General features: G+C 38.8%; 1 protein-coding gene across 2 annotated transcripts in view; it reads right to left on the bottom strand.

Annotated features, from left to right (window-relative positions):
* Nucleotides 1–19421, bottom strand: part of BRD4 (bromodomain containing 4) — a 236707-nt gene that overhangs the window by 40121 nt on the left and 177165 nt on the right. The window contains exons 10-14 of one of the 2 annotated variants that reach the window (XM_075060969.1): nt 17496–17705; nt 16507–16706; nt 14821–15119; nt 13206–13316; nt 206–258 (exon numbers count right to left, since the gene is read on the bottom strand). In XM_075060969.1, the coding sequence (XP_074917070.1) occupies nt 206–258; nt 13206–13316; nt 14821–15119; nt 16507–16706; nt 17496–17705 (873 nt within the window). Of the gene's footprint in view, nt 1–205; nt 259–13205; nt 13317–14820; nt 15123–16506; nt 16707–17495; nt 17706–19421 lie in introns of both variants that reach the window. The other variant, XM_032776749.2, reaches the window with a different exon arrangement.

Genomic DNA, 19421 nt, shown 5'->3' with positions numbered 1-19421 from the left:
ATCAATAACGGAGGGACTGAGCCTGTGGTTGACTATAAGCTCCTGATCTAAAAGGGAGATCTAAATAAGAGTATTGTTCTCCTAACAGCCTGTGTGCCCGGCCCAGCCCAACCTCTACGATGATTCCGTGGTCAATGTATACTGAGGACTCTAATTCATAAGAATTCTCTCATGGCTCCAGGAGGGAGGCTTCTCTAAAACTCACCTTTTTTTGCTCTCGCCCAGAGTGCCCTTTCTTCTTCAATTTTGGTGCCATTTCTGTGGAGAAAGGAAGAAGGGATAATAAAAGGGTTAGCATCCAGGTGCTGCTCTTCCAGGAATCACTGACACAAATATAGCAGCAACTAATATTACTGATCTCGGTTACAAGTACAACACTTAAGTCAAAGGAAGAGTAGCCAAGTTTTGGTGCTTACTGCAAACTGCTCTCTGAAGCACTCGTGAAGAACACATTTTCAGACACAAAAACAGGCAGCTTTTCCTTGATTTTAATTTTGAAACTTACTACAGATTCCTGAGGAAAGAAATCCGGTTTCCTTGGCTACATTTTTGTTCCTTCACAAAATCAGGAAGGATCAGAACTTTCAAAACATCAAGTACAATGATTTACAAAGAAATTTCTTCAAGACTTTGACCAACACTAATTCTTTAGCCGCAGGCCTTTAGGACATCAAAGTGACAGACTATAAGAATTGGTTAGCCCTTGCCTATATTAGAGTTTCTTGGAAATCTCTCACCAGTGCAGTGCCACTGGTGGTAACCAAAGTGGGAGTTAGTGTGGATACGACTCAGGGCGCTGCCAGAATTTGTGTTATGGTGTCTTCTACACCCATTCTGACCAGTGTTAGGTAACGGTGGTAAAAATGCCAGTGGTCTACTGAAAATACTTCCATTGCTACCATTGGTGGAGCTGGAATGATGGAAAAATCTCTCAAATAGCCTATTGGAGATACAGCCTGACAGGGCTGCAGAGAGCTGGCTGTGAAGCAAGTGTTTTCACAGCCCATTAGTTAGCTCAAGAGCACTTATTTGAATATTACAATGTCCGCGATGGAGAAGAGGAAATAGACAGCAGCCATGATAGAACAGATGGTACACAGAAAGCCATCCTTCCTCTCACACTGGAGAATTGTTAAGAGTTTGCATCCAAGGGCCCCTTGCTGTTTAAGCAAGAAGAGGGCTAACACTCACCACTTTCTATCAGAGATCACACTGGGAATCAACAGAAGAAACTTTCTTCTCCATCCTAAAACAAAACTGTCTGAGACTATCAGCAGCTTTCACTAGCAGTCAACCTCTCTCCATTGGTGAAAATTTGTTATATATTAGAGCTTCCCAATACTTCCTTTACAGCTTACTTCAGAGTTTATTAAATCAACAAAAATGAAAGGCACAGTATTGACCATCTGGCTTAAATTTCCTCCTCTGCAGAATTCCAGCCAAACACCTGAATCAATTCCCTTGCTTGAACATGCTCTACTTCAACATTATTTGGCATGACCAGTGGTGTGGGGTTAAGACTCAAGCACTACCCCTGAATATGGGTTTAAAACAGCCTTGGCAAAATTCTAGTGGCCCATTCATGCCCCAGGTGTGTTGTTTTTTTTTTTTAAATCGGTAAGTAAAGTATTCCTATTTTCACCACCATGAATCCTCATAGGAGGGGACAGGCAAATATGGTAGAATTTGTACTTTAGGCTGGTAAATTGAAGTCAGACTAGATAATCACTTTTGTACCTTCCGGCCTTGGAATCTATGAAATTTTCATAATTATACAAGGCCAATACAAAGTCAAACCATTTTGTAGCAAAATTTAAGATGATCTAGTAAGTATTCAGACCCACTTCCAATGTATATCATGCTTCCTTCATACATGTCTCTCATTATGAGTTTCCCTGTGGTATAAGGTAAACATAGCATAATTAAAGTATTCCTGTAGGTCCCTTCAGCCACCAGGGTCTATCATTACAGGGATTCCCTAAGCGATATCAAGTGTGTTAACAGACTCCCAGTCAACTGTTCATATTTTCCATGGTTCAGGCTGTTTTTGTGACCACTAGGAACAGCCCAAGCTCAGCTGCAGGTCAGAACATGTCCAAGAGTAAATGGAAGGTGGGTAGCAGAGCTCCATCATTACAGTAGGGAGATGAAGCAACACCATCCACTGGTTGGGCCCACTAGTCGTTTGAGGACTACTGTATAAATCTGACACTTTGCCAGTCTAACTTGGTAGGAATAATTACTTAACTAGGCCTTGACCTAGCAGAAGACATTTCAAAGAGCCAATAAAACCTCAGTAAGTTACATGCATTAAGGCTCATGTGCTAAACATCCACACAGAAGTGGATGGAACAAAAAATAAATAATCCTTTGCACTTTTCCTACAAGGCTCTCCAACTGTTTTACAAATGGGGCCAAGTATCATCATTTCCATTTTACAGATGGGGAATCTAAAACATGGAGGTTTAACGTCTCTCTTGAAACTCTATATGAGAGAGCTGGAAATTGGATCCCAGTCCAGTGCATTTTCCACTGGGCTACAACTGAAAAAATGATTATGGTTAATCTGCTTGCAAACTTGTTTAAAAGAGTAGATTTTGACTTAAATATACAAAGCCATCTTAACCAGCCACTTTGACATTACTTTGCACAAAGGAGAAAGAGAGAGAATGATTGATGTTTTCTGCTATTAAGTGACTTGCCCCACATAGACTTTCCCCATCTGAGTCAAAAACCCAGGTAACAGAGAGAGAGGCTGAGAGAATTAATCACAGGAACACCACACCAATCAACTGAAGAGTCACCACTGAGCCACTGAAAGGCAAGAAGGAAACACAGTAACATGTAGGTCTTCAGGAAAATCATGTTTTACAACTATTCACTGAGGTCTTTTCTGAGTTCCTGTTCTATAACTGAGGGCAGAAAATAGAAGCCCCATATTAATCAGTAAACTAAAATCAAATTTACAGAAAAAAGTCGTCAAAGTGACAGATGTCAGTCTCTGTAACAGTTAAGTATCTAAGAGACTCGTCTCCTTTACTGTGAGCCACACACTATGTGAGGGGTGTGCAAATGTGCTTTGGAGCCCGTAACTGGCACATTCTTATCTGATGCAAGTGTAATATATATAGCAAACAGAACCTGATTCACTTTGCTATAAAACATTCTACTTGCTGATCCACTTTTACCATGTCTGCATCACAAGAAGCTTCCTACCATGCATACCAAACTAGGAGGAAACTGAATAAGCTGTGTGGCTGGAAAAAAGAAGTTACTGAAGGTACCAATATTTCTGTCATGTTCCATTTAATCAGAAGAAAAAATACCCATGGGAAGAAACCAAAGGACAGGATACAAACAAATGTGGGGGGTTCCAGGAAAGGAGGGGGTTTATAAAAGGACACCACCACTTGAGGGGAAGAGAAGGAAAACTATGAAATATCTGATCTTTGCAAATCAATGGGATTTGAGAGAATTCCTCTCAACAAGTTGCAGATTTGCTGCGTAAGTACACGAGGAAGTTGCACTAGTAAACATTATCAGCAAAAAGGCAGTTAAGCCAGTGTCACTCCTACGTGAATGGGACTGGAAATGGGAGATTATACATAGACAGTCTCTGTTTCAGGAGTCAGCCAAAAATGCCATGTTTAATATGTAACATTTCTCATTTGTACGCTATGTCAGAGACCCCCCCCCAGCTGCATGGAAACCATGAAGCTGATCAACATGTATTTCACCATAGTAAAGGTGTGAAAAAGAGGGACTATCAGACATATTATAAGGCTGTGTACAAGTGTCAACCCTGAAAAGCAGTTGAAAAGGTACCAGGCCCTGTAAAATTGACATGATTACTCCTGGTGTCACTCTGCCCTAGTTGCTTCTTTGTACAGCTGTTTGCTCTCACTCCTATATTCCTCAGAGGTGTGATGGCTAGCTTCTAACCAAGCTCCTCAGAAGCGGCACATTTGCTTACTGGTGTGCATATTTCTCGTATTGACATTGTCTTTAGTTTAAACTGAATTATTGACTAACTATCACGTTTAGCCAAGACACTGGACCATGCTCTGCACTTAGGTAAGAGAAAATGGTTTGATCTGGATTTACAAGAAGCCCCATTCACTTTATATTGCTCTGACTAAATGGTTGTGCATCTCCTGGTTTGTCTGCATCAGCAGTTCTGTTTAATATTGGAATCACAACCGTGAGTCTGTGGGACTAAAGAAGCTATGGACACAGCTTCACTCTGCTGCACTCCAGCCAGCCACAGTACACTAACCTCCTGGCCATTTAACTAACCATGAGGTTTCAGAAATGCACGAACAGACAAACAAAAGACAAAGTTATAAAACATGGCCCAGAAAAATCACTTTTCTAAGCTCAAAGTGCAGTTTTACTCTGAATAGTCACATCAGCTATTTTAGAGATAAAATTTTGCTGCTTTTTATTCTTATTAACCCTGCTGAGCCAACACAGCCAAGACTGACTGAGCTGCTGATTCTATTCCATCTTGTGTATTTACAAAATTGCTCATTAAGTTCCAAATCAGTGTTCCACCTATAGAAGTCCATGAAAGGCACCAAGGGCTCCATGTGAACTAAATCTGGTTCACATAACCATTTTTCTCTTCATACCACATTTCAACTAAGCTTTGGCTCTTAGAGCCCAGGTTGAGATTTCAAGGCTAGTAGCTGGAAAAAATTTCTACTTGTGTAAACAGCACATCTGACACAGAAATCCTCAAGACACAATAAATATGGGATTCCACAATGCCATTCTCACAAAGTCACTTTTCAGAGTAGAAACACGAAGATCAGAGCCCAGACTCCAGTTAAGTGAAGCCTCTGCTTACAATTAACTTATTCTATCAAATAGCTTTCCTTTCTGGAAGGTTCTCGGGTATCTTCCCCACTCACACAAGTTTTTCCAATTATTAATTGGTTACTTCCCCACACTTTCACTGAGTAAGGTGAAATACTCAATATAATAGTATATAATTAGACATTTGGTAAAAATATTCTTTCCATTTTGAAATGACTTCTTAAAACTGCAATGCCATTATACAAAAGGTACATTTTCTGTAGCAAACCAAACACTTTATTTATTTTTATTTAAAAACAAAAATATAAAAAACTATACAGCTTGTTTTAAAAAATATTGTGGTTACATTACCGTTAAATCAAAAAGCATGCAGATAAAAATATAAAAATAAACAGATTTGTGTAAAGTAATTATTTGTAGATAAATGCTAATTGAAGTGCCTTAAAAAGAATCTGAATCAAAATGGCAATGACAGTCCATTCATTGTCAAATGCATTCTTACTTTCAAACAGTTCATACTTGTGCATCAGAGAAAACTAGGATTACAGCTTTGCTAGTAACATGCAGTTATACATTCCAGTAAAAAAATCAATCCCAGTCCCCAGCAGTTTATAGAAAAATACAACACAACAGGAACAATCTTGTGATTTGGAGAAAACATTTTAACAATGCTAAGAGACTGTAAGTAAATACTTTACAAGATAGTTTCGGTTATAAATTAAACTTCCCTTGATAGCACAGAGAACCTCCATACTACCCTGGTATTAGAGACGAGCTCAAAATGTGAACACTGTGTATAAGCAACTCATGGTCTCCAGACTGTGTTGTGATGCTTTCTTGGCATTTTGCTGGAAGACAGTTAAATCTAATTACTTCCCTTTCCCTGTTGTGCAGGGAGAGCAGATCAACTCATTGTGGCTTCTATGCCACTGACACAGTCAAGTAAGGCAGAAGTGTTCCCTAAAAATGTGGCTAAAGAAAGTTGTTAGAAGTAGCAAGAGCACTAAAGCCCAAGGTTCAAATTGGTCTTGGATAAGATGTATATCTAGCTTTACAGAAAAAGGGATACCTATATTCTAATGTGCTGGCTTATGAGTTTATTGAATTTCTAATGGAACTATCACCTTAGTAGAAAAATGCTGATGCGACATTTGTCAAATTATTACATTAAAAAACACTAGGGTTGTTGGGTTTTTTTCTTCAAAACGCTAATCTTAACAGGGCAAAAGAACAGTGATTAAAAATAGTACTTAGCTTTTCTATGTATCACAGTACATAAACACACTAAGGCCTGGATTCTGCAGTCAGTTATGCAAGTGAATAGTTTCTTAAAATATGATTACACTCAAGTACAGATGCCTAGTGGACTTTGAAGCTCTGTATGATGCTTTACAAATATTAATTAGCTCTACTTCCTCAATTCAGATGCAACCAGAATCAGCATGTTGTAAACTGACAAGGAGTGGTGTATCAAGATTGTAATTGTTCAGTGGGCTCAAAACCAAAGCACTTTTCCTGACGGCTCATTAGAAAATATGGAAACTATGTTTTAAAAAATGAACATCCCTAGTTAAAAGATAAAAGAATAAAGAGAAGAATATCCCATACCCAAACTCCCAACAAAAGAGTTTCTATTAAAACTCACCACATTAAAATAGACTATTAAGCCAAATGTTATACAGTTATCAGAATGGTCAGGGTGCAGATTTGATCAGTCATAGAGCCTTAACAGTTGAATTTCAATAGTCAACTCCTCAACTGCATAGTTCTCTGAGTAACTACTCAAGTGTTTGCAGGACCACAGATATAGCAGTGCTCTTCTGCAAAGCCCCTTTACTGATGCTTAGGGCCCTACCAAATTTACAGCCACAAAAAACTTGTCATGGACCATGAAATCTGGTCTCTCCCCGTGAAATCTGATCTTTTGTGTGCTTTTACCCTATAGTATACAGATTTCACAGGGGAGACCAGCTTTTCTCAAATTGGGGGTCCTGACCCAAAAGGGAGCTGCGGGGGTGGGGTGGGGTCACAAGATTATTTTAGAGGACTCATAGTACTGCCACCCTTACTTCTGCATGGCCTTCGGAGCTGGGTGGCTGGAGAGCAGTGGCTGTTGGCTGGATGCCCAGCTCTGAAGGCAGTGCCCTGACAAGCAACAGCGCAAAGAAGGGTGACAATACCATACGATGCCATCCTTACATCTGCGCTGTTGCTGGCGGTGGCTCTGCCTTCAGAACTGGACTCCTGGCCAGAAGCTGCTGCTCTCCAGCTACCCAGCTCTGAAGGCAGCACCACCTCCAGCAGCAGCGCTGAAGTAAGGGCATCAGTACCACAATCTCCCCTACAACAACCTTGCAACCCCTCCACCCCTTTTTGGGTCAGGATCTCTACAATTACATCACCATGAAATTTCATATTTAAATAAATGAAATAATGAAATTTATTATTTTTAAAATCCTATGATTGTGAAATTGACCAAAATGGACCATGAATTTGGTAGCGTTCTACTGATGCTATTAGGAGTGTCCTTGGTGATTAATACAAAGTCAATTCTAGATTCTACTCAGAGAAAATTAATCTCTTATTTTTTCTTCCCCCATTTGGTGTTTCCCAGGGAGGAGCTACAACAGAGGTAGTGAGCACTTTGAAACATCATCTGCACAGTAAGTTAAGACTACAGGGAATCAAGTTTCCTATTTCAGAATCCAAGAGCCAAATCACCTCTAGGAGTTTAGCAAAGTAAGTTTATTCATATAGAGCCATATGAGGTATTGAAGGTACAACTGTACGAGGGGAATGGTGGCCTACTGAATTAGTAGGCAGGTCAGCTACTGCGTACAAGCTCTGCCAATCTGACACCTGGCATTCTGTTCACAAATCACTTTGTGTGGATATGAATGCCTCCTCAGATGCACTCCATTCAAACTACATCCTGAATGCAGGACACTAGGGTAGAATATTCTAGTTCATCTAAATTTCCTTGGAAATTAGTATCAGGAACTTTGATACTACCACTAAATCCAAATTGACAGAGGCTCCCCACCCATGTGAGAAAAAGATGAGAGGAAATTTCTGCACAGAGACCCCCCCAAATCTAGATGCCCCATTCTCTTAAGTTTCTTAGTCACCACAGTATATTGACGTTGTTAAGGAGTTTGATTGTTGAGAAGGGCATGACTAAAAAGCTACCTGATGCCTGATAAAGACAAAACAGAAGCCAATTAAATTCAAATGGGTGAAGTACTGTTGAGGAGGGAAGTATTTTTCCCCCTCAGATTCATAAGGAAACAGAAAACTTTATTAAGGAACAGATTACAATTTAGCAGGGTCTGAAGTTTGAAAGGTCAGCCATTTAATCCATGCATAAAAATACATATTACAAACACAGAAAAACTATCTTTCTTTTGCACAACTCACAGCTGAATTGGAGTGGACTCAAAATGTTCAACCCAAAAGTTTACCTCTGAGCTGAGCTACAGCATAGGAAGTGTCAGAACAAAAGCAAAATTTGCGAGAAAGCTGACACAAGTCAAGCTGAAACCTTAACTTTAGTGTTTGTTACCATGGAAATAATTTTAGTAGAATGGTTTCTATATATCAATGGTCTTTGAGGCTTTTCAGGAGACATCTCAGGCTTGCTAGCTAAGGCATGAACACAAAATAATACTCAAGATCTTCAGATGAGGCATAACATCAGAATATTACTTCATTCATTAAAGTTACAAAATATGAAACAATAGCTACGAAACATGGAGACCGAGTTCACCACAAGTATTGCCTCCCACATTCCCCTCCTCCCCCCCAGTATGAAAAAAAACTCAGCTCTTTGCTTCACTAAAGAGGTAAGAGGATACTCAAGCTAGAAAGACCCAGCACTGCACCTCTAAAGATAATTTCTGACTTGTTAACATATATTTGTGTGTTCTGTGAGCTCTAGACACACACTGCCATAAAGATGCACCACTGTGTAATACAGCCTGATCATTCCTGACTGAATGATTACAATCAAAAGAACAGATATACTTACAAAACTATTTGTATTCTGTAGAAAAAAGGTTGCTTACATGCAACCTCACCTAAGGCTGAAGATACAAAAACCATAATTGAAAGAGGCAATGGAATCTGTTAGAAATTTCACGGTACTAGCATAAAAAGTCAGGAGGTAAGGAAGTTACCAGCTAACATGATGGTCGTGTTTAGTCTATATCACAAGTAGGTGTTTCCAGGATGAATTTCAATTTCATTACAATTCATACAGATACTATCAAAACACAACTAAAATTAAACTGCACTAATCCTTTAATCCTGTACCTCTGTTTTCATAGATTGTAAAACTAAGGGACCATTCTGTTCACCTGGTCCAATCTCCTGCAAAACATCCCCCAGTAATTTGTTTTGTCTACTAATATCATCTATCTTCAAGGTATTAAATCTTCCAGGGCTTATTTTCAAAGTACAGTACTCATAATTATTAACAAGAATGCTTTATAAATTCTGTTTTAAATTCTAGATTAAGGTTTAGCAACAGCAGGTGGATTAAAGTGAGTGGAGCAAAATCAACCCAGAATGTAAATAGCTTTTCAGAAATCTGGACTACAGAGATGAGTCAGGCAGCTGTAAAAGAGCACTGTACTAGTGCATTAAAACTTGTCTTTAGTGACTACAGAGACTGAACTGCAGGAGACTGGAGCAGAAGTGTAATTTCAGTATAACTAGTTATATAATGTACCTATTTTTTCTTATATATTATAGAATTAACTGGTTTGTACTTTTACATGTATCAAAGTGCTTTATGATAAACCAAACCAAGATAAAAATATGTCACAATTATAGTATTAAGATTTTTAGATGATTTAAAGCTCCATATATATATATTGCACAAAATATCATGTACACCCAGCAAACAGCAGCTCAGTGGGTAAAAAAAAGGAAAAACAGAAACCAAGTTATGATAAAAGAGGAGCATAAGATGATAGATCTTGTTACAAATTGAAGTGCAAAGATTATCAGTAAGATTTTAAATCTAATTTTCCACTTCACCAGTGCAGGTGTTTCCAAGATTCTCCTATCAGGATATGTATTTTGCAGCTTCTCCAGAATCATATTGTTCGTTTAAATATTACAGAGAGAAGCTCAAAGGATGGCCAAATGACAGGGCTGTTAAGTAAAAGATATCGTGAACTAACAATACATTAGTTACATAAGGTGTCAAATATACAATTCTAAAATGTTTAAACAATTACATTTCAATTCAACAGTATTCTATATGTTAATTATTAAGTTACTATCCTGCAGTACAGGGTCAACAAGGGCCCCTACATTTAATCAGAAAAGCAGGAGAAAGATTTAGCAAAACGAACATCACTGTAAATATTCTAGACCAGAAAAATTTAGTTTCTCTTTTTGGAAACAAAGTATTATCAAAACAAGTATATTCATTTGTACATATTCAAAGACTACTAAAAAAAATCTGGTGACTGTAGCTTTATTATGTGGCAGAAAGCTTGATAAAGAATACAAACTGTGTGAAGGGTTGCTGGTTTTTAAAAACAGTGTTTAAACTGTGAGAATTATAAACATACTATATGATTCATTTTGGAACAGAAAGTGAAAGATAAGAGCCAACAGGTTAAAACAAAACCAAAAATTGCATCCCAAGGAACATTTGCAATTTCAAAATAAATTTGAAGGGAAAGAAGGCTTACATAGCACACACATCACACTATACCTAGAGGTGGAGTGCTGTCCAATGGCTCTAATTATAGCACTAAATCACTTAATGTTAACATTTTCAAAAACATCTGATTTCCAGTAGCCAACATGGGACATCCTGGCCATGATTTTCAGAGACACTGGGCACCTACTGGGGCACCAATTCAAGTGAAAGAGCGGGGGGGGGGGGGGNGGGGGGGGGGGAGGAGGAGAGGGGAGGGAGAGAAGCACCTCAGCACCTGTGATAATCAAGTCCAAAATGAACACCCAAAAAGAGAGGCCACCAAAATTAAGAGGCCAGTTTTGAAAACACTGGCCCTGCCATCCCAAGACTGTCAAGATGGAATCAGACTAGGAGATATGGATATGTTTTGGGAAGAGCAGTTTTACAGTCAGTTCTTATAGTTTTATGGAACAGAGAACATAGAGGATAAAGCTCAGTCACGTTTCGAACTCCCCCAAGGAAGTGCTGTTATGGTACACAGTGAAGTACACTGGAGGCACTAATGTGACTGCCATGTTGCAAATTGAGCAAACTGTCATCTTACAGATTTCCATACCATACACTCCATAAAACTTATAAAGAGCTACGGTTTTAATTAGCTCTGCCTAGTGACAGGTTTCTCAAAATACAAAACAAACTATAAAGCAATTCATTCTTAAAGATAAAGTCTTCTATGACAGAAGAACAGAAGAGGTCTGCTCCCTAAGCCAACGACAATCCAAGAGGTCAATTACATGACAGCGAGCAAGTGATGCTCAATTTCACTCATATCCACCCAATCAAACGAATCAGGTTCCACTGCCTCATTCTCAGGAAGATTATTAGAAACATTTAACTTAGAAATAGTTTTGTTTGGATCATGCACACTTGCTATGGAAAAAGACAGACGAGAACATATGTTCTGTTTTTACCATATTGCGGCATCTTAGGGTTTCTCTACATACATGTTTTGCACTGATTTAACTATAATAGTATAGCCAAGTAGTAGTACAAACACTTTATAGACCAAGCCGAGATATCCACAACTGTGCTTTTGTAGACAACTGCATCACACTGGGAATAAATCTCTGGGGCAGAGAGGAACAATACTTTTTTCATTCCAATGTCTCAGACCTGAATGAGCAAAGAGTTATGCAAGAAAGACCAGAGAACTTGATTTCTAAACAAGTTTTTCACAGAAGCTTTGACAAGCCTAAGTTTGCATTAGTCAAATAAAGCCACTGAAATACAACAATTGTACAATAATCGTCTATAGCTTAAGTATAAATGTGGCCGCTTTGCCTCAAGACTTATCTAGCAGAAGGAGAACATTTTCTTCTAACATTCCCCTCCACTAACACACACTATGAGGACAGCACCCACTATCACTGAAAGTTTTATTTTGACCAGTATTAAATATAATTTCCTCTAAAGAACTATCATCAAAGGTCACAAGTTCCTTTCAAAAAACTGAATTTAACTTAAAAATATGCTTGACAATATAATGAAACTTAAATGTGTTATATTTAACTACAGTTTAGTGCAGATTTTTTCCCCCCAAAGAAAATATAGGCTTAAAATTGGAGTGTCTGTAGGAAGTGTCATCAGTAAGCACCCAAAGCAAATACTAATCTCTGCTGACTGGAGGGGACAGGAAAAGCAGATGTGAGTATTTAGCATACATGTGGGGCTTGTTTTGAAGTTATAGAGCAGTATGCATTCAGCACCTGTGCTCTTAGGCCCCTCCAAACCCAATGGGAGGCCTGAAAATTTCTTACTTCAGTCACAGAATTTCTTACATTACAAGTGCATTTTTATTTATTTTTACTCTTGTTTGCACTTCAGAGACAATCCAGCTATAGAAGTGGAAGCAGAACTCTTTTCTACCTCATATATCTTCATCAGACATAGTTAAAGTTAAAGTTGCAGAAACTTTATTACTGGTGATTTATGTGCCAGAAAACACTCAGCTTAACTTCCAGAACCCATACAGAGCTGGCAGTTCGAGAAAGAATAACTCAAATTCTTAGCTATGCAGCTTTGCTCACTTCGACACACATCAATGCCACAATGCCACTTTAGTTTCTTAAAGTGTGGTTCTTCCTCTATTTCAGAAGTGCAAAAACATCCTCAGCTTAACATGCCTAAATCACAAATTCTGAGGGTGTATCAGCTGAAAATAGAAAAGCTATACAGTCATTACTGCTCACTAAATTCACCCTACTTTTCCTGAAGAGAATTGTTTCATGCCATTGTTTTTATTTTTTATACATAAACCCACATTTCCTCAGCTGTTGTCCAGTAAAATGCCCTGGTGCAGAAGTGTTCCTGGTGAGAACACTTACACTCCCCAAGAGCAAACTGAAAAGAGAAGGGATCTTTTTAAAAATATGTAATTACATCACTGGCCAGATAGAAAGTATCTGGGCATATGTTACAGGTTGGCTCTCCCACAGCAAGGAAGAAAAGCAATAAAATCTTGTAATCTTGGGAAGTGCAAGATGCCATACCCCCATCTCCAAGTTTCGTATGTCGGGTCCAATACAGGCAACTGCAACATGCAGGATCTACACTGTGTGTACTGTTTTAATTACAAAGACAAAAAAATTAAAGACCAAGCCAGTACTGAAAACATATTTATTTATACAGAAGACAGGTATAGGACTGAGTCTTTAAATAAGCTGCATCTAACCTGTTTCTGAATCTTCACTGTCGGAGGAGCTGGATTCACTGGTGCTCTCAGACTCTGAGGAGGAGAACCCCTTCATTTTAGAGGAACCAGCAATTACATCCACTTTCTCTGCTGCAACAAAATAATAGTACAATATTGTCAAAGGATGACAAAAATAACCCAGAATCCAGTCTTGTGCTGTGTGGTCTTCCTGTAATCAACAACGCACGTAACAGGAATTCTGTTGCATGGAGGGCTGCTCGTATGCTGATGCTCTATAGTTGGGGTCATAAGTAGCTTAACTAAGTAAAGTACTATTGCAGTTGGACACAGCAAACTCACTGCCCTGTTCCCATGTTCCTTCCTAGTTCTGAACTTTACAAACTAGGGCAGAAATGAAGAGTTCACCCTATTGTTCCCAATTCCCTAATGAGGTAACAAATACGACTTTTGCCTAAATAACCCATAAACATGCATGTATCAGATTCTTGCAGAGGGAAAGTGTGTTAGAAATGTTCAAGCACATTATTTACTGACTAGATTATACTGGCCCATAATTATTGCATAGTATTTTTTTAAAAGAATGCTATTGATCCAATGAATTATAATGGGTCCAACACTGAATATACTCAATCCTGCACATGACCCAATCCTTCTGCAATCTGTGTTAGAGAAGGCTTATCATGCATATGCAGCATTTGACATTTACACTTCAGGCTCTAGGCTATTTTTCTTTTCAAAACACCAAATAAGTTTACAAGTGATGCTTAGGCCAGCAGCACATAGGGCAATTTCACATCTTCTTATGGCTTGCTGAATTCCAAATGTAAAGGTTTTATTTGGATATATCAGTACAAAGAAAAGCATGGGAATGGGCAATTGGAGAGTTCTGCAAACTCCCCTCTACATGCGCAGTCACTTGATTCTGTAAGAGGCTTTACTTCAACATTAACCATATATTAAAAACTAAAACAATGTCCAAAAACAGCTCCAAAAACTGGTGGAAAGAATCCAGGATGGCAGCCCCAGTATAGTGAGTCTCATGCCTGGGACAATCCAAATCCAGGCCTATACATGTGCCAACTGTTTCACATGATGACGCCCCAGTTTGGCATGAGAGCATTCTTTCAGTGAGAGAAGGTGCTTTGGGGCTTTTTTGGCACACTGAAGGTGAGTCTGCATCCCAAAGCAAATACTGTTGTACAGTAAAAGAAAACTAAAAGGTTTTACAAGAAAAGTTTGCATGAGATTGAAACAACATGTAATATTCCATTTAGCTGGCATTATGATGTGTCCCTTGTATCAAGTGTTTGGAGTGAAGAAAATATTTACATTAGAGATCAAAGTACAGGGATATTAAGATAAAATTAGCCCCAAATCACAAGCCATTGAGTTAAAGTCCAGTGGTAAGATTTAACAAACATACTATTGTGCCATTAATCAAATCTATCTTTTGACAGAAAAGTAGTAGTTTTGAAATGAGTTCTTCTCTTCCCTGGCATGAGGCTATAAATACCTATATACCCAGTATGTGCATCATCTCTCTCTACATGTGTGTGTGTCTGTCTCTCTCTCTCACAAGATTTCCACTACATCGCTGGAATGTGAAGTAAACTGCTTTGAGGATGAAAGGTACCTTGGGGTTTCCTCTTCTTCCGTAAACATGATGTTACATATCTCTCCAACTCCCGCAATGTGGATGGCTTTAATGTCTCAAAGTCAATTTCAATCTCATCAGGATTGGAGTTTTTAAGCGAAGGTTCTCTTGACTGGATGATATGGACAACTCGGCCCAGTTTCTCTCCAGGGAGTTTATTAATGTCCAGGCTCAGCTGCCTCTTCTCCTCATAAGACATTGGCTTACACTTGTCCTCCTCCTCAGACTCGTAGACAGGAGGGGGTTTGCTGTTCTTGACCATCACAGGCTCCTTCTTACTACTTAGGAATAATTATAAAACATTATTATAGAAACACCAAAATTGTGAGGAGTTTAAAAAGCAGCAGCTTGATATTAATGTCTTAAATGTAACACTGATTACATTACACTCTAATTAAAAATGATCAAAGTTGTTTATTTTCAATAGGCTATTAAGAATACAAAGGTGGGTAAGAGGGCAGAGAGAACAGAACATGATAGACAGGCGCTTCTTGGTGACATTCATTTTCAGCATTAAATATATAGACCCCTCTTATGATTTCTGACTTGCTGATCTATATACTGTGTGTGGGAGAGGAAGGGAAGCAAGAAGCAACAGGCATTAAAAAAACCTGTCCTCAGAATAAGTAACAATCTGTTAGAGACTTCATATACTAGGGTTGTGGTTTTATTCTGAGAATACAGAAATTAGACTATCACTGATTTTGAGAAACTAGGTTTGTAGTTATAAAAAGAATGTGTATCTAACTGAAGAGGTCACACTTCAGCCAGATTCATAGCACCTCAGCGTTAACACAGAATGCACAGCCTATGCAGCAAAAGGATTACCAATGAAATCAGAGAAGTAAGAGATCTATTAGGCCACAGTCAATTCAGTTCCCTGGGGAGAATTTACAATTGAGCTCTACAGTACATTGTCTAGTATTTTATTCAGCCTCAATGCCCTAAATGGGGGGTGAGGGTAGGCGATGAGAAATGGGCTCATATCCCTTACTTTTGACAATTTTGCAGCCTAATCAAGTTCACTGCAAGCAGTTTGTACTTATCTGCAAACTACATTTTCGCCTTTCTTCATTTCATCCCATTACTCAAAGTTATGATGCTTTGTTGCACTGTAAATAGTTCCTCCCCCTGGCTGGGGGTTATGCCCTTGAAATACTTGGATATATTACCTCCACTGAGTTGTCACTTACCCAACTGTAAATATCTAGCTCATAACCTTTTCCCTTACAAGTCAATCCCTCCAGCACCCATGAGGGGAAGATAGATTAAATCTAAAAAACTCCAGAATCTGGGATTCAATGTCACAGTGACAATATAGAGAGGAACAAAAATTAGTTCTCTATCATATCTCATACTGGATACTAATGGCAGCCCCACAAGCCAGACAAAGAAGCAAAGGGGTGCATGAGTGAAAACAAGTACTGTCACACTGAGGCACAACGAATTGGGGGCTGCACCAACACGTGTTGCTGGAACTGATACTATCAATGCCAAGGCCCTTACAGAAGCTAGAAACCCCAGAGTGAGCCATCACTACACCACAGGCACTAAGGGTTACTGTTTGAAGTAATCTTGAATCCAAGAAGGTTGTCTCTAACTCTCTATTGTTCCTCAGTGCAGTAAAATACAAAAACTGCAAGATATGACAGACACAAAGCTGACCTTGAGTTACTGCTGTTGCTATTATTTTTCTTGGCCTTCTTGAGTGGTGGTTCCTTGGTTTTACTTTTCTTATTCTCCTCTACTTCTTCCTTCTTTTTGTGCTTCTCTTTTTTTTTTTCTTTCTTGTCTTTCTCCTTTTTCTTTGGTTTGCTCTGCTGTGGCTGGGACAGGGCAGCGAGCTGTTCATGCACTGCTTTAAGCTAAGAGGCAGACACACAAAGATCAAGATACTTTCGCTCTGCATCACCTCCACTCCCATATCATTCCTTTTTCCTCCTTTCTGGCCTGGCTACTCTCACTTGCTTGCACCTCTTTGAATATTAAGTGGGTCAGTTCTAGATGCTTTTTACTGTACACTGATTTTTTTTCATTATACTTTAAAGCACCCTGACCTGCTTGACAGGGGGGAGGAAGTCTTTATAAAGTTACTACTCTCCTCACCTTTTGGCCAAGAACAGACTGCCCACTTCCTCAGCACCAGTTGGACACTAAATGCTATTAACAATGAATGATTTAATGCACGAGGAGGGCCTGTGAGGCTACAATGCTCCAGATGGAACACTGCCTGTATTCGGGGCTGCACCTCCCTATCAGAGGTGGTGGCTCCAGGCCCCATTTTATAAGTTCACATGCCACATTTTAGTCTTAAATTGAGCCAGCCCAAAACTGTTCTATCCATTCAAATGACACTACCTAACTCAAGGCAATGGTATAGTGCGCTGCTGTGATTTTTTTTGAACATTATATGTGTATCAAATAGAACATAATAAAATGTTTTGAAATACACCACAATATTTATTAATACTTTGCCCATTAAGCCCTTTCAACAACAGATGTCAGAACACTTTACAATTGAGCTTCACAGCCCCATGGAAGCCCCATGCAAGCTAAAGCAAATTGCCCAAGGTCACCCAAGTCAGTAGAAGAGTTGAGAATGCCTGACTCCTAGTTCCCCCTGCTCTAGCCCTGAGACCCGCAGAACACATTACCTGTTCCTGAAGTTCTGCTAGTCGCTGAGCTCGTTCTTCCTCAGAATCATCTGATGAGCTATCGCTATCAGAGGAGCTATCACTGCTGCTATCACTGGACGAAGGGGGGGCCACCTTGGTTGGGGGTGGCACCACTACTGGAGAGGAGGCTGGAATCATGGGTTCTTCAGGTTCATCTGGCATTTTAGCAAAGCGCATCTCAAAAACATCCTGGGGAAGAAAAACACATTAAAAATAATGCTAGGTTTGCACGTACTATACAAATACACATTTACAAGCAGCTCAGCATGTAATAATGATTATTATTCAAGAAACATAAGCACCTGACAAACACAGACAAGCCTTCCTCCTTTAAGAAACGAAGGGAGGACAGACTAAGATTCAATATATGTTCTGTGCAGGCTTGGCAGAATATCAGAAGTTGAATCAATATTTATTGTTAAGCATTTTTTTGTCCATTTAATTTTTCACAGTTGCAAAAAATTACAAGTTTTAAACTTTTTTCCTACTTATCTATTTAAATGTCCACAGTTGCAAGGCAGCATGGGGTGGTCAGATAATTATTTAATGACAGCAGATGTAGAGATTCAAAAAGTTAAAGCTTTATGACCATTAAAATACAAATTGCAATATCACATATAAAGTAAATATCCTTAAATCAAACTAAGTTCTCAAGCAGTATTTTTCTTACTTTGCTTATCTGTAACTTTCTATTATCGCTAGAAATATTGAGTTTGTGTGTGTATAGTGAAATTGAGATTTTCTGACATTTACCGATAAAAATCTGATCCTTTGAAGCCTACTTATGTAACTAAATAAGGTAAGAGTGCTGAATTGATGATACTATCTACACAATACTAAGGTGCAGGATGATCAAACCTACTAAAATAGCAGAACAGCTCTATGGATTAGCAAAAAGAAACACTGATTGTCCAATTCAGGACAGAAGCTTTCTTACTTATTAGAAGACAAAGTTCAGAGGGCGCAAACAATTCCTCAAAATTACTTCTAAAGAACAGAATTCAATGTTTTAGCTGCCTTGATTAAAAATAACTGAGGCAGCTTAAATCTTACTACGCTACTACACTACCTGTCTGTTCACTCCTTAACTGATATTTTAAACAAAATTAAAGTCAAAAGGTAAACCTGAGATTTGGAGGATATGGAGATTGAAGTCCTAAAGAAAAATTACAACTATGCTTGCAGAGTCAAGACCTTAATACAAAACCCAGTACAGAGATGTACTGAAATGTTGAAAAAAATCTCCTTACAGAATGGCTAATACTAAATCTGAACCATCAGATGATATGGTTCAATGTGGACACAGGTGCTGAACGGCTGCATTTTATCTCCACTGTTTGGCATTGCAAAAGACTGGATAACAAAGTGCATGAGCAACACAAACACCAGAACAGCATAGGCAGATGGAAAATGCCTAGAAGACCTAGACTTTGCTGATACTGCACTACTGAGTGACGCCCATAAAAGCTTACAGAGATAGACAACTGGGCAAAAATAACAGGCCAAGCAAGGCTCAAAATTAATTATGCTAAATCATGCATCCTTGATTTAAGAGTCTGACGTGAAAGCCTAAAAGTGTTTTTCAACATCTGTCCACTTTGTTTGTTTGAATATTTAACTGCAAAGTTTGTTTTTCCTGTAAGATTCCAAAAGACGACATAACCAATGACATAGGATTTTAGCAACACTTGAAACATCTCACCATATCCTTAAGAGGTTGAAAAAACCTGAACTTTAGACAGACATTAGTTTCTTCTCTCACAAACCTCATGCTGTTTCCCTTTGTGAACTCTCTCACTCTAGCAGAGAGACCAAGATGACCATATCTCAGATTTCTGACTCCTAAGAGGGAGTTTTGTTTATATGTATTTTCAAGAGCCATAGTCTTTTTACTTTTAAAATCAG

This window comes from Chelonoidis abingdonii, chromosome 26 (genome assembly GCF_003597395.2).
Source record: "Chelonoidis abingdonii isolate Lonesome George chromosome 26, CheloAbing_2.0, whole genome shotgun sequence".
Classification (NCBI taxonomy): Eukaryota; Metazoa; Chordata; order Testudines; family Testudinidae; genus Chelonoidis; species Chelonoidis abingdonii.
This window is presented reverse-complemented; position numbering and strand designations above follow the sequence as displayed.